At 42.1% G+C, this 25807-nt stretch overlaps 1 protein-coding gene across 2 annotated transcripts; it reads left to right on the forward strand.

Moving 5' to 3' along the window:
• PSAT1 (phosphoserine aminotransferase 1) lies at positions 1-24938 on the forward strand. Of its 2 annotated transcripts, XM_050944213.1 has the most exons (9): positions 1-138; positions 4909-4969; positions 6465-6534; positions 7404-7609; positions 8715-8887; positions 10580-10749; positions 15012-15140; positions 16405-16542; positions 23139-24938. In XM_050944213.1, the coding sequence occupies exons 1-9, from the start codon at positions 79-81 to the stop codon at positions 23251-23253; spliced, it is 1122 nt and encodes a 373-aa protein (XP_050800170.1). In that variant the 5' UTR covers positions 1-78; the 3' UTR covers positions 23254-24938. The 2 variants fall into 2 exon arrangements, with proteins under 2 accessions (XP_050800170.1, XP_050800171.1); XM_050944214.1 differs by lacking the exon at positions 4909-4969 and having other exon boundaries at positions 48-138.
• Positions 24939-25807: the final 869 nt, after the last annotated feature.

A 25807-nucleotide genomic window follows, 5' to 3' on the forward strand; every position in this document is an offset into this window, starting at 1 on the left:
GAAGTCAGGCCGCTGAGTGTGATTATTGCCCTGTGCTCTGGCTGGGCCCGCGGGCGGCCGGAGCAGCATCTTTCGACCATGGACGCGAAGAGGCAGGTGGTTAACTTCGGCGCGGGGCCCGCTAAGCTGCCGCGCTCGGTGAGTACCCGCGGGTCCGCGGCTGCGGGAATTGCGGTAGCCTGGCGCGGGGCGGCGCGGACCCGGCTTGCTCTGGGAACCGGAGTTTGCGCGGGGGAGGAAAGCAGCCCCCCCCCCTGCACGGCCGCCCCCGGGAATGGAACAAGACGCTTTGCAGCGGGAGCGCTCGGGGGGAGACGGACTCAGCGGCGTTTAGCACGGGGGTAAATCCGGCTCGTCTGGAATTGGGTTGGGGATGATTCAGGCTGGCAGCCCCCTGTCCCCCGCACCGCCGCCGATCGCTCAGCGCGGGCCTGGGGACGCGGTGCGCCCTGGGGGGAAAGGGAGGGGTAAGGATTGAAATGGGTAAAGCAGAGGCTGGTTGCGGCTGAAGCCAGAGAAATCTGCGGGTGTGCTGGCTGGCCGGCTGCTTCTCCTGTTAAAAGTATCCTCAGCTCGGCACCGCAGATGCAGGCTCGGAGACCTGCCGGGGGTCAGTGTTACCAGGGGCTGTGATAGGTCAAACTCTAGTTTGAACCCAGGGATCTTTCTCCTGAAACTCAGACTGTGGTTAAGGGAGAGCGCCCCTCTCGGGCTGCTCGCTCCAGTACAAAGCAATGCCTGCATTGCAAGTGACTTGTTTTACTGTTAACCCAAGTGGGTAGCTACTAGTCCTCTTCCCTCAGCTGCTAAACCTGAAGCATGTTGGTCATCTGTAATTAATTTTGTTCCAAGGCTAGAGACATAGTGCATTGCTTTCAGGTATAACTCATTGGCATGTTAGGTAATTCTCACTGTCAGTTTTTTGTGGCATATTGCAGTTTTGCAAAAAGGGGTGGGTGCCAATTTGGTTATTGTCATTACAGATCTGCAGACTGAAAAATTAAGCTTAAAAAAAAAAGCATACTATTAACACACCAATGAGTTTTCTTTCTAGAAATAAAACTTGCCCTTACTACTGGGGAAAAGAAAAGGTCAAAGTAATCTAGTTCTCCTAACTGCAAAAACTGATACATTTGTAGTTAATTGTTGGATACACCACTTCAGTATGGGAGGTAAGTATTTGCAGATTCGTTAGTGTAACTACAGCAAATTAAAGCTCAAGCTAAGTGAAGGAGCAGTCTTTAATTGCTTTTATATGGAAAATATGATAATGTCTAAAGCAGGGGTAGGCAGCCTATGGCATGAGTGCCGAAGGCAGCACGCGAGCTGATTTTCAGTGGCACTCAGACTGTCTGGGTCCTGGCCACCGGTCCGGGGGGGATGTCTCTGCATTTTAGTTTAATTTTAAATGAAGCTTCTTAAACATTTTAAAAACCTTATTTACTTTACATACAACAATAGTTTAGTTATATATTATAGACTTATAGAAAGAGACCTTCTAAAAATGTTAAAATGTATTACTGGCATGCAAAACCTTAAATTAGAGTGAATAAATGAAGACTTGCACGTGACTTCTGAAAGGTTGCCAACCCCTGGTCTAAAGTATAGACTCAATCCTTTGGAAAGTTGCATCAGCAGCTATCTGTTATCCAATTACATCTGGGTGGAGGAGTGGCTCATGCTTTAATTTAAAGTTTCCAATTTTCCACACAATGGTTACGTACTGTCAGCATTTTTTGTTTTTTGGAGTTTTGTGTCTGGATTTGTTCTAACACATTCTTGGTACGTAGCTGCTGCTGTTTCTCAAAGTCAGGAGTCTATGGAGCGGCATCTAATGAATTCTCTGGAAATATTTTGTAGGTTATATTGCAAATAAACTTGTCTTTTCTAACAGAGCATTTAGCCAGGAAAGCACTCTTTCATTGGTGCTGCTCTAATGTTTAATCCTGCAGTCATTTAATTGCGAAGTATTAGTAGTCATGTGACTATATGGGATTACTTGTATGACTAAGGACGATTTTTGTGAGCGAAGGAGGACAGAATCAGGCTCTACAATTCGTTAGTTTGTTTTTGCCCCTCTTATTTGGAAATTGCAATACTCTTACAATGGAGTGTTTCACTTCAGTTTTAGTAGGGTCTAATCCTGCTTTCCTTGCATTCCCCAAACTGCCATCGAAACAAAGGAATGCCAGGAGCTGTTGACTTTTGCACATTTTGTTTTAAGACTTGGGAGAGGGGGATCATTTATGTGAGAGAGGAAGAAGCATATTCTTTTGTAAAAGTAATCTCCCTCCCTCCCTCCCTTTTAATTACAAATTTCCCCGAAACAATGTTACTAATACATAACACTGTTTTGTATCTTGCTTGTTTTGATAATTTTTTTCTTCCTGAGCCAATCTGCATGTGCTGTCCACTAGTCCAAAGTTCACAGTCTGCAGCTATCAAAAGTGACACTCTTTCCAGATCAGTCAGGTGGTGACCACCTGGTACCCTCAACAGGTCATGCAGATTTCTTATTGGGAAGGCAGTTTGCTTAGTGTGACAGGGATCCCAGGGGAGCCAGCTGAGGTCAGTCAATTAGGGTGAACTGCAAAGAATGAGGCAGACAATCCCCAAAGCTGGCGGATATTCCAATTCTCTAGATTTACCAAGCCAGCACAAACAGCTTTTTTACCTCCTCACTGGTTGCCTAGAACCCAACAACACGTTTCCCTTAAAGTAACCCAGCCTCAGTCCTCCACCCAGATAGCCAAGTCAAGATTGATGAGGGATTCTGAAAATCTTATTTCATCATATACAAAAGAAAAGGTTCTACCAATCCCAAAGGATCGAACGCATTACCTCCCAGGTTAATGAATATTCCAGATGGTACCCAAATACACACTTATGGCAAATTCTTATTAACTAAAGTAAAATTTATTAAAGAAGAAGAGAGCATGGTTAAAAGATCAACATTCATAGACATGAGTTCAATTACTGAGGTTCTGATTCATAGCAGAGATGGTGAGCTTTGTAGTTGCAAAGAGTTCTTTTAGAATTTAGCCCATAGGTCATAGTTGAATGTCCAAATATCATATTCAGGGTGTATCGGCTTAACTGGGATCTCAGTCTGAGGACTCAAACTTCCCCTAATGAAGCATAAGCAGATCTGAGATGACAGGATCAGGACCCAAGGGTTTTTATACAATGTTCTAACATCCACTTGACCATAGAGTCCTGGGTAAACAATAGGCAACCAGGGTGACTTTGAAGTAGACTTATTTCCTAAGCATCACCCGGTAATTACTCACACAGATTAACTTAAGGCAAGGGTGGCCAGCCTGTGGCTCCAGAGCCACATGTGGCTCTTCAGAAGTTAATATGCAGCTCCTTGTATAGGCACCGACTCCGGGGCTGGAGCTACAGGCGCCAGCTTTCCAATGTGCCGGGGAGTGCTCACTGCTCAACCCCTGGCTCTGCCACAGGCCCTGCCCTCACGCCACCTCTTCCTGCCCCGTCCCCTGAGCCTGCCATGCCCTTGCTCCTCCCACCCAGAGTCTCCTGCAGAGCACGAAACAGCTGATCAGGAGGTATGGGGAAGGAGGAGAAGGTGCTGATTGGTGGGGCTGCTGGTGGGTGGGAGGTGCTGGGAGCGGGGTGGGTAGGTGGGGGTCAGATGCGGGGGGGCTGCTGACTTATTTCTTTGGCAATGTACTCGGGTAAATTCTGGCTCCTTCTCAGGCTCAGGTTGACCACCCCTGACACAATTGCCGTCTTTCCAACATTTGCAGATTTGCTATACATTTAAAAGAGAGATGAATACAGACATCGTATGTTTACAGTTCATTTAAATGTTAAGATGTTCTTTTGATCTCTGAATTAACAGACTACTGCATAGACAGGGACTGTTGATTACTTTGTTGACCCCTACCAATATATATGTAAATACACAAACACACCAACATTATCTCCCCATATTTCTTTAAGGGTTGAATTTGAGTCATTCATCCTGCAGGATGCATAACCCTTTCTGGTCATGCATCACACTTAGTTTTTGCAATTCTCCAGAGTGTATGGTTCCTTGGCAAATCCATAAATGATGTGCTTATGTTTGCCAAGGTGAGCTCTTTGTTGAGTTCTTCACTCTCCTTTGAGGGGAGACAGAGAGAATATTATTTTCATTTTGTGAGCTAAGAATTATTCCACTTGTGGGCAACATGGTTTAATGGTTAGACCCTGAGTGCAGATCACTGGTGTATGATAGCAACAGGAGAGGACATGCTGGGGCATCAAGTCACTTAGGCCTAGACTTTCAAAAGTGACCAGTGACTTTTGTTTGGGGGCACATCGTTTTGTTTTATTTATTTACTGGGTGCCCAACTGAAGACACCTTTAAAGAAAGGTGATTATCAGGAAGAGTTGAGCACCCGTGCTCTGAAAAATCAAACCTCTTTAAGTTGCCTCCAGGTAAGCCACCCAGAATTCACAAGTTTGCTTCTGGTCATAACTCTCAACCTCAGTTTCCCCATCTGTATACTGTAGATAATACCAGTTTGCTTTTATTGATGATCTACAGATAGAAGGCGCTAATATATGCTCTAAGTTTTGGTGGTGTTAAATCAGCACAAAGGAGGTGGAAAGGTCCATCAAAACCATGCAAACACTGTAATAATCTGGATACTGAACCATAGAACTATGACTTGAGATGAAGAAGACTCACCTTGGGCACATGATTTGATTATCCCATCATCTGACAAGCTTGTAGATAAGGTGAAGTTAGAGTAGTATCTGAAATTTCAGTAATTTTTATAATGGACTGAGAAATGTCACATTGCCACAATCTGCAGCAGTTGGGATGTTTATGCTTCAACACTGGCACACAATGATGACAAATTGATTTATTTTTTATTTTTTTTGCGGGGGGGATAGGTATTGCTAGAAGCACAAAAAGAATTGGTGGACTACAAAGGACTTGGTATAAGTGTACTTGGTAAGGCTTTTTAAAAATTATTCTGTGTTTTACGGAGTTTAGAAGTTTAGCTGGATTATGAAATAAGTATAAGAAATTCTGAGCTGTAGATTTCAATCAAGTGTCGCATTTCCTTTTAAAGTTTTACCCCTTTAACCTCTGGAAGGTATCTGAGTCCTGAGGATCTGCTTACACATTAGTGTAGAGAAGAATACAATCATCCACTAGAAGGTTATGAAGTGACATGTGGACAGAGAGATTTTATATTTTATCGCTTCCACACTGAGGCCCAGAATCAAGGAACACAACAAATCATAGCTAGTGCTTCTGGATCTTTGCAAAAGATGTTTGTTCATTAATTTTGTCAGTGGAGAAGAAATGCCTTTTTGATGCCACTATATTATATTTATCTATATTGTATAAATCTTCCAAATTTATATGAAGCCACGTTTATATTTAAGAAGGAAATATGGTGTCTTGTTTGCTGTCTTTTGTGATATATGCATGTCCGTTTCATTGTTCAGAGCCCAAACTTGCAAAACAAACAACAAAGAAAGGAAGAAAAGAAAAAGTTTATGCAATGCACTTAGCAGTCCTGCTCGACAGGATCAGGGCCTTATTTTGTAATAAGTCATATACTTCTACAAATAGTGAGTACAGGTCTGATAATGAGAATTACTATTAATGATTCTTAGCTCTTCAACAGGATTATTGAACAAAGAAGCCTCTTAAAAACTACACTTTGGTTACAGAGCAGCTCTATACTGAAAATATACTTGGATTGTTACCAAAAACAGAATTAAAAGGGAGGGAGTTAGAGCATGGGCCTGGGAGTCTGGCTGGAGACCTGGGTTTTAATCCAAATTCTGCCACTGTCTGCTTTGAGGTCTTAAGCAAATCCCTGGCACCAGATTTCAAATTTAGATGGTCAGTGCCATCTTTAGTTATCTTAAAAATTGCTCTGAATTTCAGAGGTGTAGTGCACCCATGTGTGGGATGAAACTTAACTGGAGCTGCAGATGCATGTCACGTCTGAAAATCCAGCCCCTTACTCGGCTAAGTTTCCATGTTTGAAAAATTGGGCCTTAATGTCTCTGTCTCAGTTTATTTTTTATAAAATGGGAATAATACATAACCAGCCTTTTTAGTATGGTTCATGTTCTTCAGCGGAAAGGCACCATGCTCTGACTCAGCAAAGCACTTAAACGCATGCATTAGTGTCTTGGAGCTTGATCCAGTGCTCATTGAATTCAGTGGAAAGGCTCTCATTGAATTTAGTGGGTTTTGGAGTGGCTGCTTGCCGAATTAGGGATGGACTTACGAATGTGATTAAGTGCTTTGCTGAGTTGGGAACTATGTGAGCAAAGTATTATTAAAATATTAAGCATTGTGGTTTATATTGGGGACAAGTGGCTTACAGAAGGCTTTGCTGCTTATCCAGCTGTTTTATAAAGTCAAGTTTGTGCTATGGTTTTCTTTCACATTCTCTCTCTCTTTTTTTTTTTCTACGCTATAGAAATGAGCCATAGGACATCTGATTTCTCAAAAATTATAAACACAGCTGAAAATCTCTTACGTGAATTGCTGTAAGTTTTGGGTATTTTTAACTATGATTAACGTGAAAGCCCTTCACATCAAAGCACCTGTTTTTCAGATACTATGGCGATAAGAAAATATGTAAATTTGGCACTGAAATTGATCTTCCGTTTGCTAGTTTTTGTTTTATCTGAGTATGCCTAAAGGGTTTTTATTAGGTTAAGAAACTTTTCATATGCTTTTATACAATTTTATTAACTCAAAATAGCATGTTTTTAAAACTCCAATCTGTCATGGATATAGACCTCCTAAACGACAGCGATCCTGTTAGATACAATTGTACATGCACGTTTTAAAAATTTGGTCTCTTAAAGTTAAACTCTACTTTTAAGCTCATTAATTTTACACTTTTAGCATACATCTACTGTAACAATAGACCAATCTGTAAATCTTTTGCCTTCAGGAGTCCATTCTTTTTTCTAAACGGATTGTTTCTGACATTGAAATTATATATTAAAAGAAATGGAAAAATATGATTTTCTGTGAAACTAACAAATCCATTCATGAACATTAATTCTGTTGTACGTATACACCATCTTACTTGTTGTTTATACATGCTACTGTAAAATTAGTACTAGGGAATGGCTTTGTTTATTGTTAGTGTCAGAAATGAGCATCTTAAAATGTTTTGTGAGACCATCTTAAAATGTTTTGTATTGACCAATGATATGGCTCCTCATACCTAGATCAAACCAATACCAAACTGTTAACTTTTTGCTTTAATGTCTTTGAAATGACCCTATCTAAAACTTGTATAACTTTCATAAGACTTTTTCAGCAAGTGTAGCAGCAAAGAGTGTACTAAGTCCTGTGCATAATTTTGTTTGAAATAGAAAACTAATTTCCTTCTTTTACACAGAAATATTCCAGAAAACTACAAAGTCATCTTCCTTCAAGGGGGTGGGTCTGGTCAGTTCAGTGCTGTTCCACTTAACCTTATTGGACTGAAAGAAGGAAGATGTGCAGATTATGTGGTTACTGGAGCTTGGTCAGCAAAGGCAGCTAAGGAGGCAGAGAAATATGCCAAAGTGAACATTGTTCATCCTAAACTTGGAAGTTACACAAGTAAGTTGACATTTAGCTTGCTGTGTCTGAAAATCTTGTAGGTAGTCACATCTAACAAGATTTTCAAGTTGCTCTAGCAGAACAATTCTCCCACATTTGAACCATTCCAGAAATGATTGTGAGGTTACTGAACAGAACCAGTTAAACACTTGAGTGCCCAACCTTTATGTTCACTCCCTCTGGGGCATCTGGCATTGGTCACTGTCGGTAGACAGGATACTGGGTTAGATGGACCTTTGGTCTGATCCAGTGTGGCTGTTCTTATGTTTTAACCTTTTTTGAACTGCCAACATCAGCTATGCTTTCTGCCTGACAGTGTGAGCCATTAGACTGTTCAATATCCTCCTTTGAGGAAGGAAGGGAAGCCCCATCCCTCAGGACTTTTTAAAACTAGACTGAGCAGCCCCTAGAAACTGTGTGATGGGGAACAATCCTGTCTTGACAGGGAGATGAACTGGATGCTCTTAGCCCCCCTCCCCTAAAACCCACTCTCTCTCCCCTCACATACACACAACACGCTCCCTGTCACACTCCGTCCCATCTCCCTCCCCCCGCCATTTGAAAAGCATGTTGCAGTCACTTGCATGCTGGGATAGCTGCCCACAATGCAGCTCCCAGTGCCACTGCAAGTGCTGCAAACGTGGCCACGCCAGTGTGCAAGCAGCTGTCAGTGTGGACAGACTGCAGTGCTTTCCCTACTGCACTCTCCAAAGACAGGTTTAACTCTCAGCGCTCTATGTCTGCAAGTGTAGCCGTGGCTTTCACATCATCCTGTTGTTTCCTAATTTTTGTCTATAATGTTATGAGCTCTCTTGGACCCATTAAAGTTAATTGGAGTTTTTCCTTTTTCTTCAGACTAGAGGCTTTAGGGATGGGTACATTATTCTTTATTTTCAGGGCAGAAGGCTTTTTTTTTTTTGGTACCTAGACTACAGGTGAATTTGATTTGTTGCTGGCAAAAACTATTGTTACCTAGTGTAATAAAACCACTCTCAATAGCAATTTAAAGTTCAGTGCCAAAGTAAAGTTACACACCAGTAAAATCAGAGTGCTGATTCTAGCTGTTTTCGGTAACCTTTGTTTCTCCTCTTATTATTTGTATCAGAAATTCCTGACACAAGCAGCTGGAATCTCAGATCGGATGCCTCTTATGTCTACTACTGTGCTAATGAGACTGTTCATGGTGTGGAGTTTGACTTTGTACCTGATGTCAAAGGAACAGCCTTGGTGTGTGATATGTCCTCAAATTTCTTGTCCAGACCAGTAGATGTTTCCAAGGTACAGTATCAAACATGCTTGCTCTACAAAGTGCAGTCCAACATCTTCAAACTTGGATTAGACAAAAAGGTGGCTGGACTGTGTTGAGCATTCTCCACTCCCACTGAAGCTGTTGGAGCACAGGCCTCCTTTTTTTTAGGTACTTTTTATAAGGAATTAGGCACTTCAGTCTGAATATTGTGTTTCTAATGTGCTATCTTGTTCACTAAGAATTGGACACATCAGATTTTATGTTTAGTGCCGTGTGAGTGCTCAGCACTGTTCACCACATTAAAAGAGAGACAATCATGGCCTTACACTAAGAATCCTCTAAGATAGATAGTTGTTTATATTGTTGTAAGCGATTCTGAAGGCTCTTGAGTATTAGCTTTTCCTTCAAGTGGTTACAGCAGGGGACGAGGTTTCGGGACTTCTGGATTCTACCCCTGACTCTGCCATGGACAAGCTGTATGACCATAGTTAAGGCTACGTTTGTCATGGAGGTCATGGACTCCATGACTTCCAGAGACCTCTATGACATTCTTTGCATCAGCCCCTGGAACTGTAGAACTGGAGCTGGCAGCCATCAGGGCCCTGGCAGGGTTCCAGTGACAGGGGCCCCCTTGCAAGTTTCCAGGGACAGGTGACAGGCCCTGGAGGGGGCCCACCTCAGGCTTCCTGGGATGGGCAACAGCCTCACACAGGGGAAAGGGAGACGCCTAGGGCAAAGGACTGGGGTCTCCCGTTTTCTCTATGGGAAATATGGTCACCCTGCAGCTCCCAGCCACTGTGGGTGCAAGTCCAGCCCCCCTGCATGCCCGTCAGCTTCCAGCTGCTCTGGGCAGAGGGGGAACCCCAGAGTTCCCAGTCATCATGGTGGCAGGGGAAATCATGGAGCTGCAGCAGCAAAAGTCAGATAGGGCATGGTTTCCATGAAATCTTTTTGATTGCTGTTGACCTGTCCCTGACTTTTACTAAAAATAACCATGACAAAAATCTTAGTCTTTACCATAGTCAAGTCATTTAATCTCTGTGTATCAGTTTCTCTCTCTGTGAAACAGGGATATGACACTTACCAGTATTTCTCAAATGCTTTGATATTCTTGCATGAAAGGCACTATGGAAGTATGAAGTGTTATTGATTTGTGCACTTTTTCACTTATAGTGAAACATAGGCATCGGACTGTCCATTGCAACTTGTGCCAGGGGAAAGTAGGGTCAAATAGTTTATCTCCTATTTGGGTTTCACTGAGTCTCCATTCCTTTACTTCCCTTTGAGTAGCTAGAGATTATAGGGTGCCAGTTCTGGACCAGTGGGGGTTTGTTGAAAATGCTGCTGTGTGTTTTCAAGCAAATTGTTTTGGGGTACTAACAGATGGAGACAGGATTCTCTGAGAATAATTTGTGGCTACTGGATGGACCCTTGGTAGACAAAGTGAGATGGTTCTTGAAGTGAACTGCCTCAGATAAAAGAAGATATTTAATTTTTACAGTACTGGTAAACAAAGGAAAATGTTGATTATCTGAAATTTGGAAGTGACCCCTGAAATCAAAATGATCCTCCTCCACTCCTCAAAAATTGGGGTATGTTTTCTTAGCCATTCAGATAACACTGCATATGTCTTGACATTTATAAAGAGACAGATCTTATAACTATATAATATTCCTGAATAAGTCATTGCTTCTAAGAAAATCCTTTTCTTTCTGTTAAAGTTTGGTGTCATTTTTGCTGGTGCCCAGAAGAATGTTGGCTGTGCTGGAGTAACTGTGGTAATAGTGCGCGAGGATTTGCTGGGGTTTGCACTCAAAGAATGCCCTATAGTATTGGACTATAAAGTACAAGCAGGAAATGGCTCATTATATAACACTCCTCCATGCTACAGGTAACTTGTTCCTCCAGCAAACTACTAGGCTGGCATCTGCTGTTGTTGTCAGAAAAGGTTTCAGAAACTGAATGTACATTTTGTTACCAGGTCACAAATAGGCTGGAGGATAAAGTACAGTAAATCAAATCATTATGACTTCGAGTGAGGGAACTACTATTGTAAGCCCCAACCTTGTGTTTTAAATCAGGGTTGAAGGAGGGAGTTGAAAGAAGTTATTATACAGTATGTACTTTTTAGATGATAATTCCACGCTATAGCAGTTTTAGGGCCAAATTCTGTGCTGACCCTAAATTGAAGTAGGTCCAGTGAATTCAGTGGTGATGCCTCGGCTGATGCAAGGAGAGAATTTGGTCCTTAGTCTTTATTGTCAGTCAGTCAGTCCAGATTGATTTAGCTGCCATCTTCAGCAGACAAACCTAAGGCCCAAATATCCACAGAGGGAAAAAACCTACATAGGGAGTTGGAAACTCCTCAAAGTTCCTTGCATGGAGTTTCCCACAAAACCTTCCCTCAAAGGCCAGGACTTATTCCACTTTCCCTTTAACTGCCAGAGCAGCCAGCATTTCAGACCCTAGAGCATGCAGATCCCCAGCAACATACTGAAGGCCAGAGCCATCTACACCTAGACCTTCTGTCTCCACAGCACATCCAGGGCCCCCTTTCCCTGCCCATGGAATACCTCAAGCAGTGAACCCTCCTGCAGGGTGGAGGGGACAATGCATATCTCACCTCTACATTGCACCTCCTTCCTTCCCATGTAGCCTCTGGGAGTGGGGAATGGTACTGTGGAGGTGGCTGATCCCTTATCTGTATGATGGGTGGAGGAAGAAGGGTAGCTATGTGTGGAGGATCCCTTCAGCAAACACAACTTCGAGCCTTCCTTTCAAAGTGCATCCTGCACAACTGAATCCCTCTGTATCTTTGTTGCTGGAAAACGTTGATGGCAGAGACTTATTCTTTTAAATGACTTTTTCCTAAAACATTTTCTATTGTTGCAACATCATTTACTGCAATAGCTGTTAAAGTGAAACTGTAGTCAAGAGTCCAAAAACTAGCATCTTGGTGATCTTGTATTTATTCTCCGTCAGAGCTTTTCATAGTAAATTTGCACCGATTACCACTTCAGGATCAATCTGGCATCCAAAAATAAAACTCTTCTTTCTGCTTCATAATCATCAACAGCAATCAAGATCATAGAATCAGAATGTATCTGGCAGTTTTGTGACTAGATGAAGATACAGCTTGCTCTTCCACAGCTATTGCATAATGACGCTGAACTGCTGACAGTAGCAAAAACAGGCTTTGCTAGTGGAAGATTCAAAAGACATGTAGGCCCAATCCTGCCTCATCTATAGTAAAACTTTTATATTGACTTCAGTGGGATTGGAAGCATTTCCTGTACAGTTTGTGCAATATAAAGGTGATTTAATAAAATACAACCATTGTTCTAATCCAGAACTCACTTTAAAAAAAGTGTATGCCCTGTACCGCGGAATACTGTTTTCTGGGAAACTTTGGAAAGAGTACACAACTTTTTAAGATCAAAATTCTTTGGTTCAAAACTTACACTAATAAAATTTTATGGCTTGTTTTTTTTTTCCACGTCAGGAATTTCAGCATTGTTTGCAGCATAAATAGGATTGGGCCGTATCAAACATTCAGTATATATCATAGGCATGATAATCCTTGTATTTGGGGTCTACCTTAATGCCTTAACTTAGTATATATGTGCAGTGGGTCAAGTTACCAGTGATGTGAGCACTGTAACTTAATGTGAATCACTGAAATGAAATATGACTTTTTATATTTATATTTATTAATGGAGCACTAAATCTAGAGACTGTACGTTCGTTTCAGACTCCGGCTCCGGTGCTTTGTACTCCAAAGTACATTGCACCCTATGGAGCATGCACATTTGAAACTGGTGGTACTGGGGCCCAAAGATGGCACCTCCTGCTGAGTCCCTCCTGAAGTCCTCTTAAAAGTTGGACAGGCTGTTCAGGGGAGGAGGAGGGGTTGACCTTGTCAATATAAAGGTCTTTGTACATGTATTTACATGTTTGCTCTCCCTGTTTACTTAACTGTGTGTGCTGTGTATGCTTAGTAGGCTGTTTTTTACTGGCTGAATAAAAACCTTTATTTTGTAACCACTTATTTTCCTGCTTGCCAAAGTCCACATTCTGTACTGAATACTATGTATTTGGACATGCCAAGTTTTAAATCCAAGCCATTCATGGTTTTTCAAATGCAAAAGTGTTTCCATTTGACAAACAAAAAACTCACCATACCTTTGAACTCAACAGTGCTGATTCCACATTTGAGATGCAAACAAAAATTCATTTCTGGGCTGAAAAGAACACTGAGAAATTTCAGTCATTAGAAACAAATTATCACCAATATAAGTGCCTTTTCAGCTATAACTGCATATCCATTAATAACATCAATTGGAGTGGGAAATGCAGTCACTTTGATCCAAAGTCTCTTCCTTCTTCCCACCCAGTACTTGGCCAGGTTTTACTTCATGCCAGTGGAACCACTTTGGAGGATGTTCCAGAATCAGTGTTTAATACTGACCTAAATTTTGGCAGGATACAGATGTGTTTGGCTTGGTTTTAGGATGCCTGTTCTGTTCTGTAAGGAAATGGCAAAGCTTCTTTCCTTTCCTTCTGCCTCTCCCTATTCTGTTCTAGGGCTAGCTGGCAAATAGGCAGGAAATAATATTAACTGAATTTGCATGAGCCACTTAGCAGAACATTGAATTAAATTAATGTGATGCTGATAGTCTTAACCTATTGACACTAAGAGTCTTGACTTTCTGACACTAAGCTCCTCTGCTAAAATTAATAGCAAATTTGCTGGAGAAATCTCATTTCTCAGTTCCAAGGATTTATTTTATATTTAAAGCTTCTCCAAGTCCTTTTGACTGGCATGGCAGAAGGGTAGGGGATTTTCTCTTCCTGACTGGTTTAAGAGCATCACTTAGGGCTCAGACCTCCAAACCTTACTTGCCTAAGTTGCCCCACAGACTTGGGTAAGTATGAGCTATTTGCAAAATTTATCCCTATGCAGTCGGCCAGTGGAAAGGCTATACACCACTTAAATCTTCAAAATAGAGTTCAGGTGATGCATAGACCTCTGCATAGGGATAAATGACACTTTGCTGTCATGAAGATTGCAGGGCTGAGCCCTCAAAGTCATAAGCTGCTGTATTAATTTATAACAGGGAGTCCATAACCTCTCTCCTTCCACAATGTGTTTCTGAAGTGTTTAAAGATTTAGCATCCAAGGGGAAATTAAAGGTAGTGATGTTAAAACAATCTCTTGGTTGATCTATAAGAGAGATTTGTAGGGTAATGTTGTCTAAGAACTTCCTTGGAAACTGTAACAGAAGGATTAGTAAAAGCAAACATTTTGGAAATATGCCATGAAAACTTGTGAACAGTTTATGTAAAGTGGTGTAGTCGTGGGAAGTGCCTGAACTTGAACAAGCAGAGTTTTGTAGCCAAAGCAGAAGGCAAAAGACTTTGGAGATTTTTACATAATACTGAGTAACTGGCTTTGAGACTCTTGATTTCACATGGCTACAAATCAACTGGCTTCCAACTCTGTGCTTAGGATTTGAATTGGAATTAATAAATATAAAATATTTATTGTTACCACAAGGATAATTGTTTGTTGTGAAAAATAACTTTTTAGATGGCAATGGGGTCATGGACGTATGTTTTATGGTCATGAAAATAAGACTAGATTTCTGGCATAAAGCAGGCAGGTACAATGCAAGAACATCCACAGAGCTTTGTCAGTGTAATAGCACTGGGTTTAAAACACCATCTGCTGTTCCAGTCCTGGGTCTCCCTGAGATTTCTCTACTGAAATTGCTAGTTAGTCTCAGTTCTGCAGTCCTTACAGAGGCAAAATGCCCAAATGAAGTCTATGGGAGTCATGCCCTGGTAAAGACTACAGCATCTGTCAATAGGTGGTGCAATTATTTTATGGAGAACTCCACTAGGAACTAGGTTACATCCAGCAGACTTGTCGCTTATGAAGTTAACAGTTACTCCAGTTAGGCCCAGAAGTTTCACCTGATTTGAAGTTGTCATTATTGGGAACGTGGTCCAGATGCTAAATGTGTAAGTTATTAAAAACAATAATATATCTCCACTTAATTGTTGAGAAATTTTCAGAATGAAACCTGACTATTACTTTTTTCTATTTTTTTCAATAATATAACTTCATAATGTTTTCTTTTGTTTCCTCAGTATCTATATCATGAGTTTGGTCCTGGAATGGATAAAGAACAATGGTGGGGCTCCAGCTATGGATAAACAGAGTTCAATCAAATCACAAATGATTTATGACATTATTGACAAATCTAATGGATTCTATGTGTAAGTTGCAATAACTTGTCTTGGTTTTGAAACTAAAACATTAAGAGTGCTGCTAAAACTTTTTCCAAATGCTAAAATCATGGGCAGTGGGAGGGGAGTTAATGAGCACAAGCATTACCTTAAACTCCTTTTCTCTGGTCAATGTCCAAGGATGAATCTGAATCTGTTGCAATGGGATGGGAAGTTATTAAAATCTTAGCCTGTACAGCTCAATTGCGGAAGCATATGAAGAGCTCTCGTCTAAACATAAAATTCAGTACCTAGGAAAAAGCAGTCCATCTCTGCACCGTAAGGAATGCATGGGCAGAAGCTTTTATGCTATAACCTACATTTGGTATAGATAGCCGATGTCCCTGAAAGTACTTTGGCTGATTCAAAATACACATGCCAAAATGGGCTTTAATAGTCTAACAAGATGCAGTATGTGCTCCCCCACCCCAGTCTCTTCTTCACACCAACTCTTTGTACAGTCTAGAAATGGTGCTAAACTCTCCTCTGTCCTTTCATCCAGGGATCAGTGAGTGACATGCTCATACTCACCCATAATGCTGAATCCTACTTTTTACAGAAATCAATGTCTAGAAACTCCCTTTGGAATGAATGGGAGGAAGATCAGGCCTAAAAAATAACTTGCTAATGTTCATCAAATACATCTGAAAGTGTTTTTCAAGGAAATTTAACATTATGGCAGATTTGGAGGGTTACTAGTTATTTATGAGCTGAAGGGACCCAATGTTAGACAAAAGTTGATAGTTTAATAAGTAGCAAACTGGCTGGCGAATATTATTCAAATTCTGCAGAAATATTTTGCCTTCAGGATAAAACTAGAGATTCTCAGATTTAACCAGTTTTCCAAGTTAGTTATGATAGGAGAAAGTTAGAGGGGGATTTTCAATGAAAATTGTTTGTTTGCAGCCTTCATATGGAAAAGATATATAGCCTCTTTGTAGTATCTGATGCTTTCAGCCTATCCATCTCATTGGCAGTATAGTGACTGAGGCTTAAGTCTGCTCCATTGAAGTAAAAGTGAGTCTCTCCCCCCACTCCCCCCGCCTTCCCCCATTGACTTCAGTGAGAACAGGCTCAATCCCGAGAAACATTTTGTGACGCACATAAAATGTATGGCTGTGGTGACCAATCATTTCTTCAGCTTGAAGACAAATGCAAACGTGATTACTCAGGCAAATACATCCATTATAACTTCCATAGATGGATTAAAAAAGAACATAGATTAAGGACAAAATGTAATAATTATATTTTTCAGATGCCCTGTGGAGAAAAAGAGCCGAAGCAGAATGAATGTTCCGTTCCGCATTGGCAATATTAAGGGTGATGAAGTGTTGGAAAAGAAATTCCTTGATAAAGCTGTGGAATTGAATATGATCTCTCTGAAAGGACATCGGTAAGTACAAGCCCGGGATGAATTCATTTGTTATAAGTTTTTTAGGTCCCTGTGCAAAATGAGGCAAAATGGTTGCCATTCTCCCCCAGTACTATAGCAGCACTATCATCTGAGTGGGAGTATTGGGACTGGCAGTCCTGAGGTTGTAATAGGAGCTGCTGCTTCTTTGGGCATGGAAGGTAGGGAAAACTTCCTCCCTGTTCTCACCATCTAAGTCCTTTGGCAGTTCTTCCCAGTCTGGTTATTCAGGCAGCATGCTGGGCAAAAGGGTTGTATTGGATGTAGAAGTCCAGCAACAGAGTGGGAGCTATCCAGTTTGTTGCAACAAATGCAGCATGTATGCTTACCTGCCCTATGGGCTGGTGGCGTATGTTTGCATTTGGTGCAAGGAGCTCCTGGCCCTCAGAGACCATGTACGGACTCTGGAGACCAGGGTGGCTGAGCTGGAGGAGCTAAGGGAGACATGGAGGTATATAAATGAGACTTTCTGGGACACAGTAGAATGGTCCCAACCCCGGTCTGACAGCGTCTGTGCTGGTGAGGAGGATGAAAGCCTTGGAAGGAGAACATCCAACTGGAGCAGAAGGAAACGATCCCATAGTTGGGACCCTCCTCCCAGATGATGTTGTGGTATCTTGCACTGAGGATACTTCTCTAGGGGAGGGAACTCCAGTTATTAGGAAGAGACAGGTATTAGTAATGGGTGATTCGATCATTAGAAACCTTGATAGCTGGGTTTGCAACAATTGGGAGAACCGCATGGTGACTTGCCTGCCTGGTGCAAAGGTTGCGGATCTCTCAAGACCTCTAGATAGACTTATGTGTAGTGCTGGGGAGGAGCTGGTGGTGGTGGTACATGTAGGTACCAATGACATGGGGAAGGATAGGAGAGAGGTCCTGGAGGCCAAATTTAGGCTGCTAGGTAGGAGATTGAAGTCCAGGACCTCCATGGTAGCATTCTCTGAAATGCTTCTAGTTCTACACGCAGGGCCAGTTAGACAGGCAGAACTGCAGGGTCTCAATGTGTGGATGAGACGATGGTGTAGGGAGGAGGAGGTTAGAATTAATAGAAACTGGGGAAGCTTTTGGGAGCGGGGAAGCCTATACAGGAAGGATGGGCTCTACCTATACCAAAACGGAACCAGATTGCTGGCGCTTAAAATTAAAAAGGTCGTAGAACAGTTTTTAAACTAAGGGCTAGGGGAAAGCCAACAGGCGCGGAGGAGCAAGAGGCCGTGAAACTGTTAAGAGGTGCCGGTGGATGGTGTGAGGCTGGTAGCGGCCCCCAGCGCACAGGGACTGGGTCTTCTTGGAGTCGGGTTGCTTGGGAATGCAGCCCAAAGTTTTTGGTAAACTCCATGTAAGGCTAAATTGTACTATAGAATCTCTATGGATAGTAATTCCATGCTTGAAAAATAAGAATATAGCAGCAGGGCTATATTGCAGACCACCTGACCACTCTGAAATGTTCAGGGAGATTAGAGAGGCTATTAAAATAAAAAACTCAATAATGGGGGATTTCAACTATCCCCATATGGACTGGGTACATATCACCTCAGGAAGGGATGCTGAGATAAAGTTTCTTGGTACCTTAAATGACTGCTGCTTGGAGCAGCTAGGCCTGGAACTCATAAGAGGAGAGGCAATTCTTGATTTAGTCCTAAGGGGAGAACAGGATCAGGTCCACGAGGTGAATATAGCTGGACCGCTTGGTAATAGTGACCATAATATAATTAAATTTAACATCTCTGTGGCGGGGAAAACTCCACAGTGGCCCAACACTGTAGCATTTAATTTCAGAAAGGGGAACTACACAAAAACGAAGAGGTTAATGAAAAAGAAATTAAAAGGTACAGTACCAAAAGTAAAATCCTTGCAAGCTCCATGGAAACTTTTTAAAGACACCATAATAGAGGGTCAACTTAAATGTAAACCCCAATTTAAAAAACATAGTAAGAAAACTAAAGAAGAGCCACCGTGGTTAAACAACAAAGTAAAAGAAGCAGTGAGAAGGGAAAAAGGCATCCTTTTAAAAAGTGAAAGATAAATCCGAATGAGGAAAATAGAAAAGAGTATAAACTCTGGCAAATGAAGTGTAAAAATATTATTAGAAAGACCAAAAAAGAATTTGAAGAACAGCTAGCCAAAGACTCCAAAAGTAATAGCCATTTTTAAAAATACATCAGAAGCAGGAAGCCTGCTATATAACCAGTGGGGCCACTGGACGATCGGATGCTAAAGGGGCTTTCAAAGATAAGGCCATTGCAGAGAAATTAAATGAATTCTTTGCACCAGTCTTCACTGTTGAGGATGTGAGGGAGATTCCCAAACCTGAGCTAGTCTTTTTGGGTGACAGATGTGAGGAACTGTCCCAAATTGAGGTGTCATTAGAGGAGATTTTAGAACAAATTGATAAACTAGACAGTAATAAGTCTCCAGGACCTGATGGTATACACCCAAGAGTTCTGAAGGAACTCAAATGTGAAATTGCAGGACTACTAACTGTCATCTGTAACCTATCATTTAAATCAGCTTCTGTACCAAATGACTGGAGGATAGCTAATGTGATGCCAATTTTTAAAAAGGGCTCCAGAGGTGACCCTGACAACTACAAGCCAGTAAGCCTCACTTCAGTACCGGGCAAATTGGTTGAAACTATCGTAAAGAACAAAATTGTCAGACACATAGATGAACATAATTTATTGGGGAAATAGTCAACATGGCTTTTGTAAAGGGAAATCATGCCTCACCAATCTACTAGAATTCTTTGAGAGGGTCAACAAGCATGTGGACAAAGGAGATCCAATGGATATAGTGTATTTAGCTTTTCAGAAAGCCTTTGATAAGATCCCTCACCAAAGGCTCTTAAGCAAAATAAGCAGTCCTGGGATAAGAGGGAAGGTTCTCTCATGGATTGGTCAGTTTTCAGAATGGAGAGAGATAAATAGTGATTTGCCTAGGGATCTGTACTGGGCCCAGTCTTATTTAACATAGTTTATTAATATCTGGAAAAGGGGGTAAAGAGTGAGGTGGCAAAATTTGTGGATGATACGAAACTACTTAAGATAGGTAAGTCCCAGGCAGACTGTGAAGAGCTGCAAAAGAATCTCACAAAACTGGGTGACTGGGCAACAAAATGGCAGATGAAATTCAGTGTTGATAAATGCAAAGTAATGCACATTGGAAAACATAATCCTAACTATACATATACAATGATGGGGTCTAAATTACCTGTTTCCAAGATCTTTCTTGAGTGGTGTCATTGTGGATAGTTCTCTAAAATCATCCACTCAATGTATAGTGGCGGTCAAAAATGTCAACAGACTGTTGGGAATTATTAAGAAATGGATAGATAATAAGGCACAAAATATCATATTGCCTCTATATATATCAGTGGTATGCCCACATCTTGACTACTGTGTGCAGATGTGGTCGCCCCATCTCACAAAAGATATATATTGGAAAAGGTTCGGAAAATGATCAGGGGTACAGGACGGCTTCCATACAAAGAGAGGTTAATAAGACTGGGAGTTTTCAACTTGGAAAAGAGGCGACTAAGGGGGAATATGATAGAGGTCTATAAAATCATGAGTGGTATAGAGAAAGTAAATCAGGAAGTGTTATTTATGCCTTTTCATAATACAAGAACAAGGGGCTGCCAAATCAAATTAATAGGTAACAGGTTTAAAACACACAAGTATTTTTTCACACAATGCACTGTCAACCTGTGGAACTCCTTGCCAGAGGGTGTTGTGAAGGCCAGTACTATAACGGGGTTCAAAAGGGAGCTAGACAGATTCATGGAAGATAGGTCCATCAATGGCTATGGATGGGCAGGAATGGTGCCCCTAGCCTCTGTTTGCCAGAAGCTGGAATTGGGTAACAGGGCACAGATCACTTGATGATAACCTGTCTGTTCATTCCCTTTGGGGCAGCTGCCATTGGCCACTGTCGGAGGACAGGATACTGGCTGGATGGATCTTTGATCTGACCCATTATGGCCGTTCTTATGTACATGCTTAGGAGAGGAAGATTAAGAGGTTAGCCTGGGACTTGAGTAGCCTGCGTTCAGTTTCCAGCATCACCAGAGACTTTTCTGTGTGACTTTGAGCAATTCATGTAATCTTTCTGTTTCTTAGTTCCCTGTCTCTCAAATGGCGTTAATAGCACTTCTGTATCTCATAGGAGTGTTGAGATTAAATACATTAAAGATTGTAAAGTTGCTTAAACACTAGGATAATGGAGGCCATATAAGTAGCTAAAATAGATACTTGGCTTCCATTGACATCAAAGGAAGCTGCGTGGACAGTTTAAAAATTGGAATGTCGCCTCTCAGGCCTGGTGTACACTACACGTTTAAACCGAATTTAGCAGCGTTAAACTGATTTTAACCCTGCACCCGTCCACACAGCGAGGCCCTTTATATCGATATAAAGGGCTCTTTAAACTGGTTTCTGTACTCCTCACTGACGAGAGGAGTAGCGCTGAAATCGGTATTGCCATGTCGAATTAGGGTTAGTGTGGCTGCAAATCGACGGTATTGGCCTCCGGGCGGTATCCCACAGTGCACCATTGTGACTGCTCTGGAAAGCAATCTGAACTCGGATGCACTGGCCAGGTAGACAGGAAAAGCCCCGCGAACTTCTGAATTTCATTTCCTGTTTGCCCAGCGTGGAGCTCTGATCAGCACGGGTGGCGATGCAGTCTCAAATCCAAAAAGCGCTCCAGCATGGACCGTACGGGAGATACTGGATCTGATCTCTGTATGGGGAGACAAATATGTTCTATCAGAGCTCCGTTCCAGAAGACGAAATGACAAAGCATTTGAAAAAATCTCCAGGCTATGATAGAAAGAGGCCACAGCAGGGACTCAGCACAGTGCTGCGTGACAAGCGTAACGGAAAGCCAAAGAATGAAATGGACGCTCATGGAGGGAGGGAGGGGGTACGGAGGACTCCAGCTATCCCACAGTCCCCACAGTCTCCGAAAAGCGTTTGCATTCTTGGCTGAGCTCCCAGTGCCTGAAGGATCAAAAACATTGTCCGGGGTTGTTCAGAGTATATCTTGTCAATTTACCCCCGCCTCCCTCCCGTGAAAGAAAAGGGAAAAAATCGTTTCTTGCCATTTTTCAGTGTCTCCGTATGTCTACTTCATGCTGCTGGTAGACGCGGTGCTGCGGCGCTGAACAGCAGCCTCCCCTCCCCTTCTTTTCCTGATGGCAGATGGTACAAAATGGTGGAAAACCATAATCTTCCCATGAGTGCTTCTGGCTGGCCTTGGTGAGGTCTGCCAGGGGCGCCTGGGTAAAAATGGGAATGACTCCCGGTCATCCCTGGCAGATGGTACAGAACGGCTGGTAACCATCCTCATCATGGCAACTGGAGGCTGAGCTCTATCAGCCCCTCTCCCGTTTCCTATCTAAAGAAAAGATTCTGTAATGCCTGGACTATCATAGCCGTGGGAGGCTGGGCTCCTCTCCCTCGCCACCCTTTAATGTCCTGCCTGGACTATTATAGCAGCTGGAGGCTTCCTCCCCCTCACTTTATCTCACTAAAAAGTCAGTGTTTCTTATTCCTGCATTCTTTATTACTTCATCACACAAATGGGGGGATACTGCCACGGTAGCCCAGGAGGGTTGAGGGAGGAGGGAAGCAACGGGTGGGGTTGTTGCAGGGGCACCCCCTAGAATGGCATGCAGCTCATCATTTCTGTGAGATCTCTGGGGCTCTGACACGGAGTGGCTGTGCTCTCTGGTTCTCTAGTACACTTGCCCCATATTCTAGGCAGGACTGACTCTATTTTTAGACAAAACATAAAGAAGGGAATGACCTGGGGAGTCATTCCCATTTTTGTCCATGTGCCCCCGGCCGACCTCAGTGAGGCCAGCCAGAAGCACCCATGACAGCAGCAGATGGTACAGAACGACTGATAACCATTATCTCATCGCCAATTTACAATGACATGGCAGACGGTGCAATACAGATGGTAACCGTCTCTGCTACCTTGCAAAGGGAAGTGAATGCTGCTGTGTAGCACTGCAGTGCCGTGTCTGTCAGCAGCATCCAGTACACATACAGTGACAAAAGGCAAAACAGGCTTCATGGTTGCCATGCTATGGCGTCTGCCAGGGTAATACAGGGAAAAAGGGCTCGAAATGATTGTTTGCCGTTGCTTTCACGGAGGAAGGATTGAGTGACATTTACCCAGAATCACCCGCGAAACTGGTTTTGCACCATCATGCATAGGGATTTCAACCCAAAATTGCAATGGGTGGGGGAGACTGCAGGAACTATGGGATAGCTACAGGATAGCTACCCACAGTGCAATGCTCCAGAAATCGATGCTAGGCTCGGTACATGGACACACACCACCGAATTAATGTGCTTAGTGTGGCCGCGTGCACTCGACTTTATACAATCTGTTTTACAAAACCGGTTTATGTAAAATCGGAATAATCCCGTAGTGTAGATATACCCTCATTCCCATGAATTTGAATTATCCCCCATATATGGAGGGGAAGATAGCTGTGTGTAGTTAATGGTAAGCACACCTTTACTGATATGTACAAAAGTAACTGTTTTTTGCTCTTAATTCAGATCTGTGGGAGGAATACGTGCCTCTTTATATAATGCTGTGACAATAGAAGATGTTCAGAAGCTTGCAACGTTCATGAGAAGCTTCATGCAGATGCATCAGCATGAGTGTGCATGAATTAGTGCAATGCTGCAGATATATGAAATAAAACATAAAGGGTTTGACATTTATTGTGATGCTGCATAAAATGCACAACTTTAGCAAACAAGAATTTTGTTTTAGTTTATATACCTATTGTAGGTAACTAAATAAGGATGAAGGGCCCAGTCCTACAATATCTTGAGCACCCTCAACTTCCATTTAAGTTGAGGACACTCAATACCTGACAGGATTGGTCCCTAAATTTGCAAAGGAAATAACTTTATTGGCAATCTAACGGTGGATAGTATTGTAATCTGTGTAGCTTAGATTCTGATTTTAGTTACACTGCTGCAAGCGTTACTATGGATTTACACAGATATAATTGTGATCATAAGCTATCCCAGTTGTGTGGAAAAAATCTTGTTTTGTTACTCTTATTTGTAACTGTAAAAATCATTTTTTTTCCAAATTAATGCCTTGTTCTCACTAAATTTCAGTAGTGCTTGTTTCTATAAACAGAATTTCATAAATACTGTGAACAAGCACATGAGGCTAGAACTGATGGTAATTGAAAATACTTGATTGGTATGTCAAATACATTCCAAGAATGCATCTCCATAGTCCTTGGGGAAACTGATGTTGGCATTTCCTAACTTCAGACCTACTCACAGCATAAGGAGTCCCACTGACTTCAATATAGTGATAAACATTATTGTAGTAAGTGTTTGTATGGTTAGGCCTTTTATTTGTTTTATCATTTAGAGATGTAACAAGACACATACTTGTATGTACTAAAATCAGTGTGTCAGATGTTTGTTTCTGTGTGCGTTTTATATTTGAAACCAGTGTAGGGTATTTAATTTTGTGTGTGTTTTCCCCTCCCCACAAGAACTGCCCTCCTTTTAATTTAACCCTCTGTTAAACTGGACTCTCGAGTTTTACTTGATGGAACACCTGATTACTTCCTCCTCCTCCTCCTTACCGATTGACCACAATCCCATCTTGCTCCCTAGCAGTCCAGATCACAGGAGCTAAAATAGTTTCCCTTGCCTGATATTTCCTCCTTAGTTGCTTCATTAGCTTCCTTCATCATCTGCATGACATCACCCTTCTCATCTTACATGTGGGGCTCTGAACAAATCCAGCTGGTGTAAGTCTTGGCTCCCATCTTGTTTCCTTCACTCTGCCGGAGAGAACTGTACCCCCCCCCCCCACTTACCTATATGCCTTTAATCCATGCTTTCCTGGACACCTAAAACTCCTTCCCTAGCCCAGGTTTCAGGGACCTTCTTTGCACACACAACTTTTCCTTGAAACTTTATTTGTTCTGCATAGCCCACAGTCACTAGTCAATGCCAATAAAAATGCCAGCAGCCTTTTGTTGAAACAAAAACAACAAAGGAACAAATGATTCTGTTAACACTGTCATCTGGGACTCCTAATGTAATTGTGTTTTTGATTTTTCTGTCTTGTTCAGACTGTAAGTTCTTTGGGGCAGGAATATGGCTTTTGCTTCTTATGTAGTGCCAAGAACAGCATTAAAGCTTTAATAATCTTAATGATGGACCACTTCATCCCTGTGTAACTTCACTGAAGTCAATGGAGTTACATCACCGGTGAATTAAATTCCAATTGATAGGTAGTAGTTTTATGACTGCTGTTTTAAGAACTCATTGTCAATTTATTTGTTTAATTTGTGGAGAAAATAAAGTCTTAGAACACTGAGTGAACAATGCATCTGTTTTCTTTTGAGGCCTTCAGACTATTTTTTTTCCTTCTTTAGTGAGGAAATAATAAGTAATTACACTTGGATAGTATTTTAGTCCCGATCTTGCATATTGAATAGTTTGAACCTTTCCATTCAGATTGGCATTTGCTGTTGACAGGAGCATTTGCCCATGCCACTCACCAAGTTCCTTTTCAGACTTCCTTTTCCAAAAGTCTCAGCATCATACTCGCTCGTGTGCAAACTTCCTTCAATAAATATGCACTTTCCATCGCGCCCCAGCTCAGCAGCCCTTCTCTGCTAGCAGAGACTCCCCTCCTGTGCCGTAAAATAAACTAGTATTGCTGCAGGCAGCCCACCTTGGTGGGCTGTTGCTGATGGATTTGTCCACCATTAGGTCCCTCTAGCTCCCCTCTAGATTCAGTCAGCACATACTGTTATCTAGGACTCTTCATTCATGGGAGAGGATTTAGAAAGAACAATACAAGTTGGAGGCAGTCATGGAGATCAGGGAGGTCAGTTGAAAAGGCAGCCAGGTGAAGGATTTTATGATCATAGGTGATAGGACTGTGGGGAGACAGGAAGTGGAGGCAGCAGGAGCAGCAGTTATTAGGGATAGAACACCTGTGAAGGGATAGATGGATTAGAGGCTGTTAGCTGTCATTTGCTGCAATCTGATAGATAAAAATTTGCGAGGGCTGCCCCTCTCCTTGGCATTGGGCCTTTTCAGGGGATAGTTGTGGTGGTCTTTCTGAGTCTGGACACACAAGGATTTAGTAGTAGTTATGAGCACATCCTTACTCACGCAAGTAGCCCCGTTAGAGTCAATGGGGCAATTCACGTAGCGAATGATTTGAAGGATCA

This window comes from Gopherus flavomarginatus, chromosome 3 (assembly GCF_025201925.1).
Source record: "Gopherus flavomarginatus isolate rGopFla2 chromosome 3, rGopFla2.mat.asm, whole genome shotgun sequence".
Lineage (NCBI taxonomy): Eukaryota > Metazoa > Chordata > Testudines > Testudinidae > Gopherus > Gopherus flavomarginatus.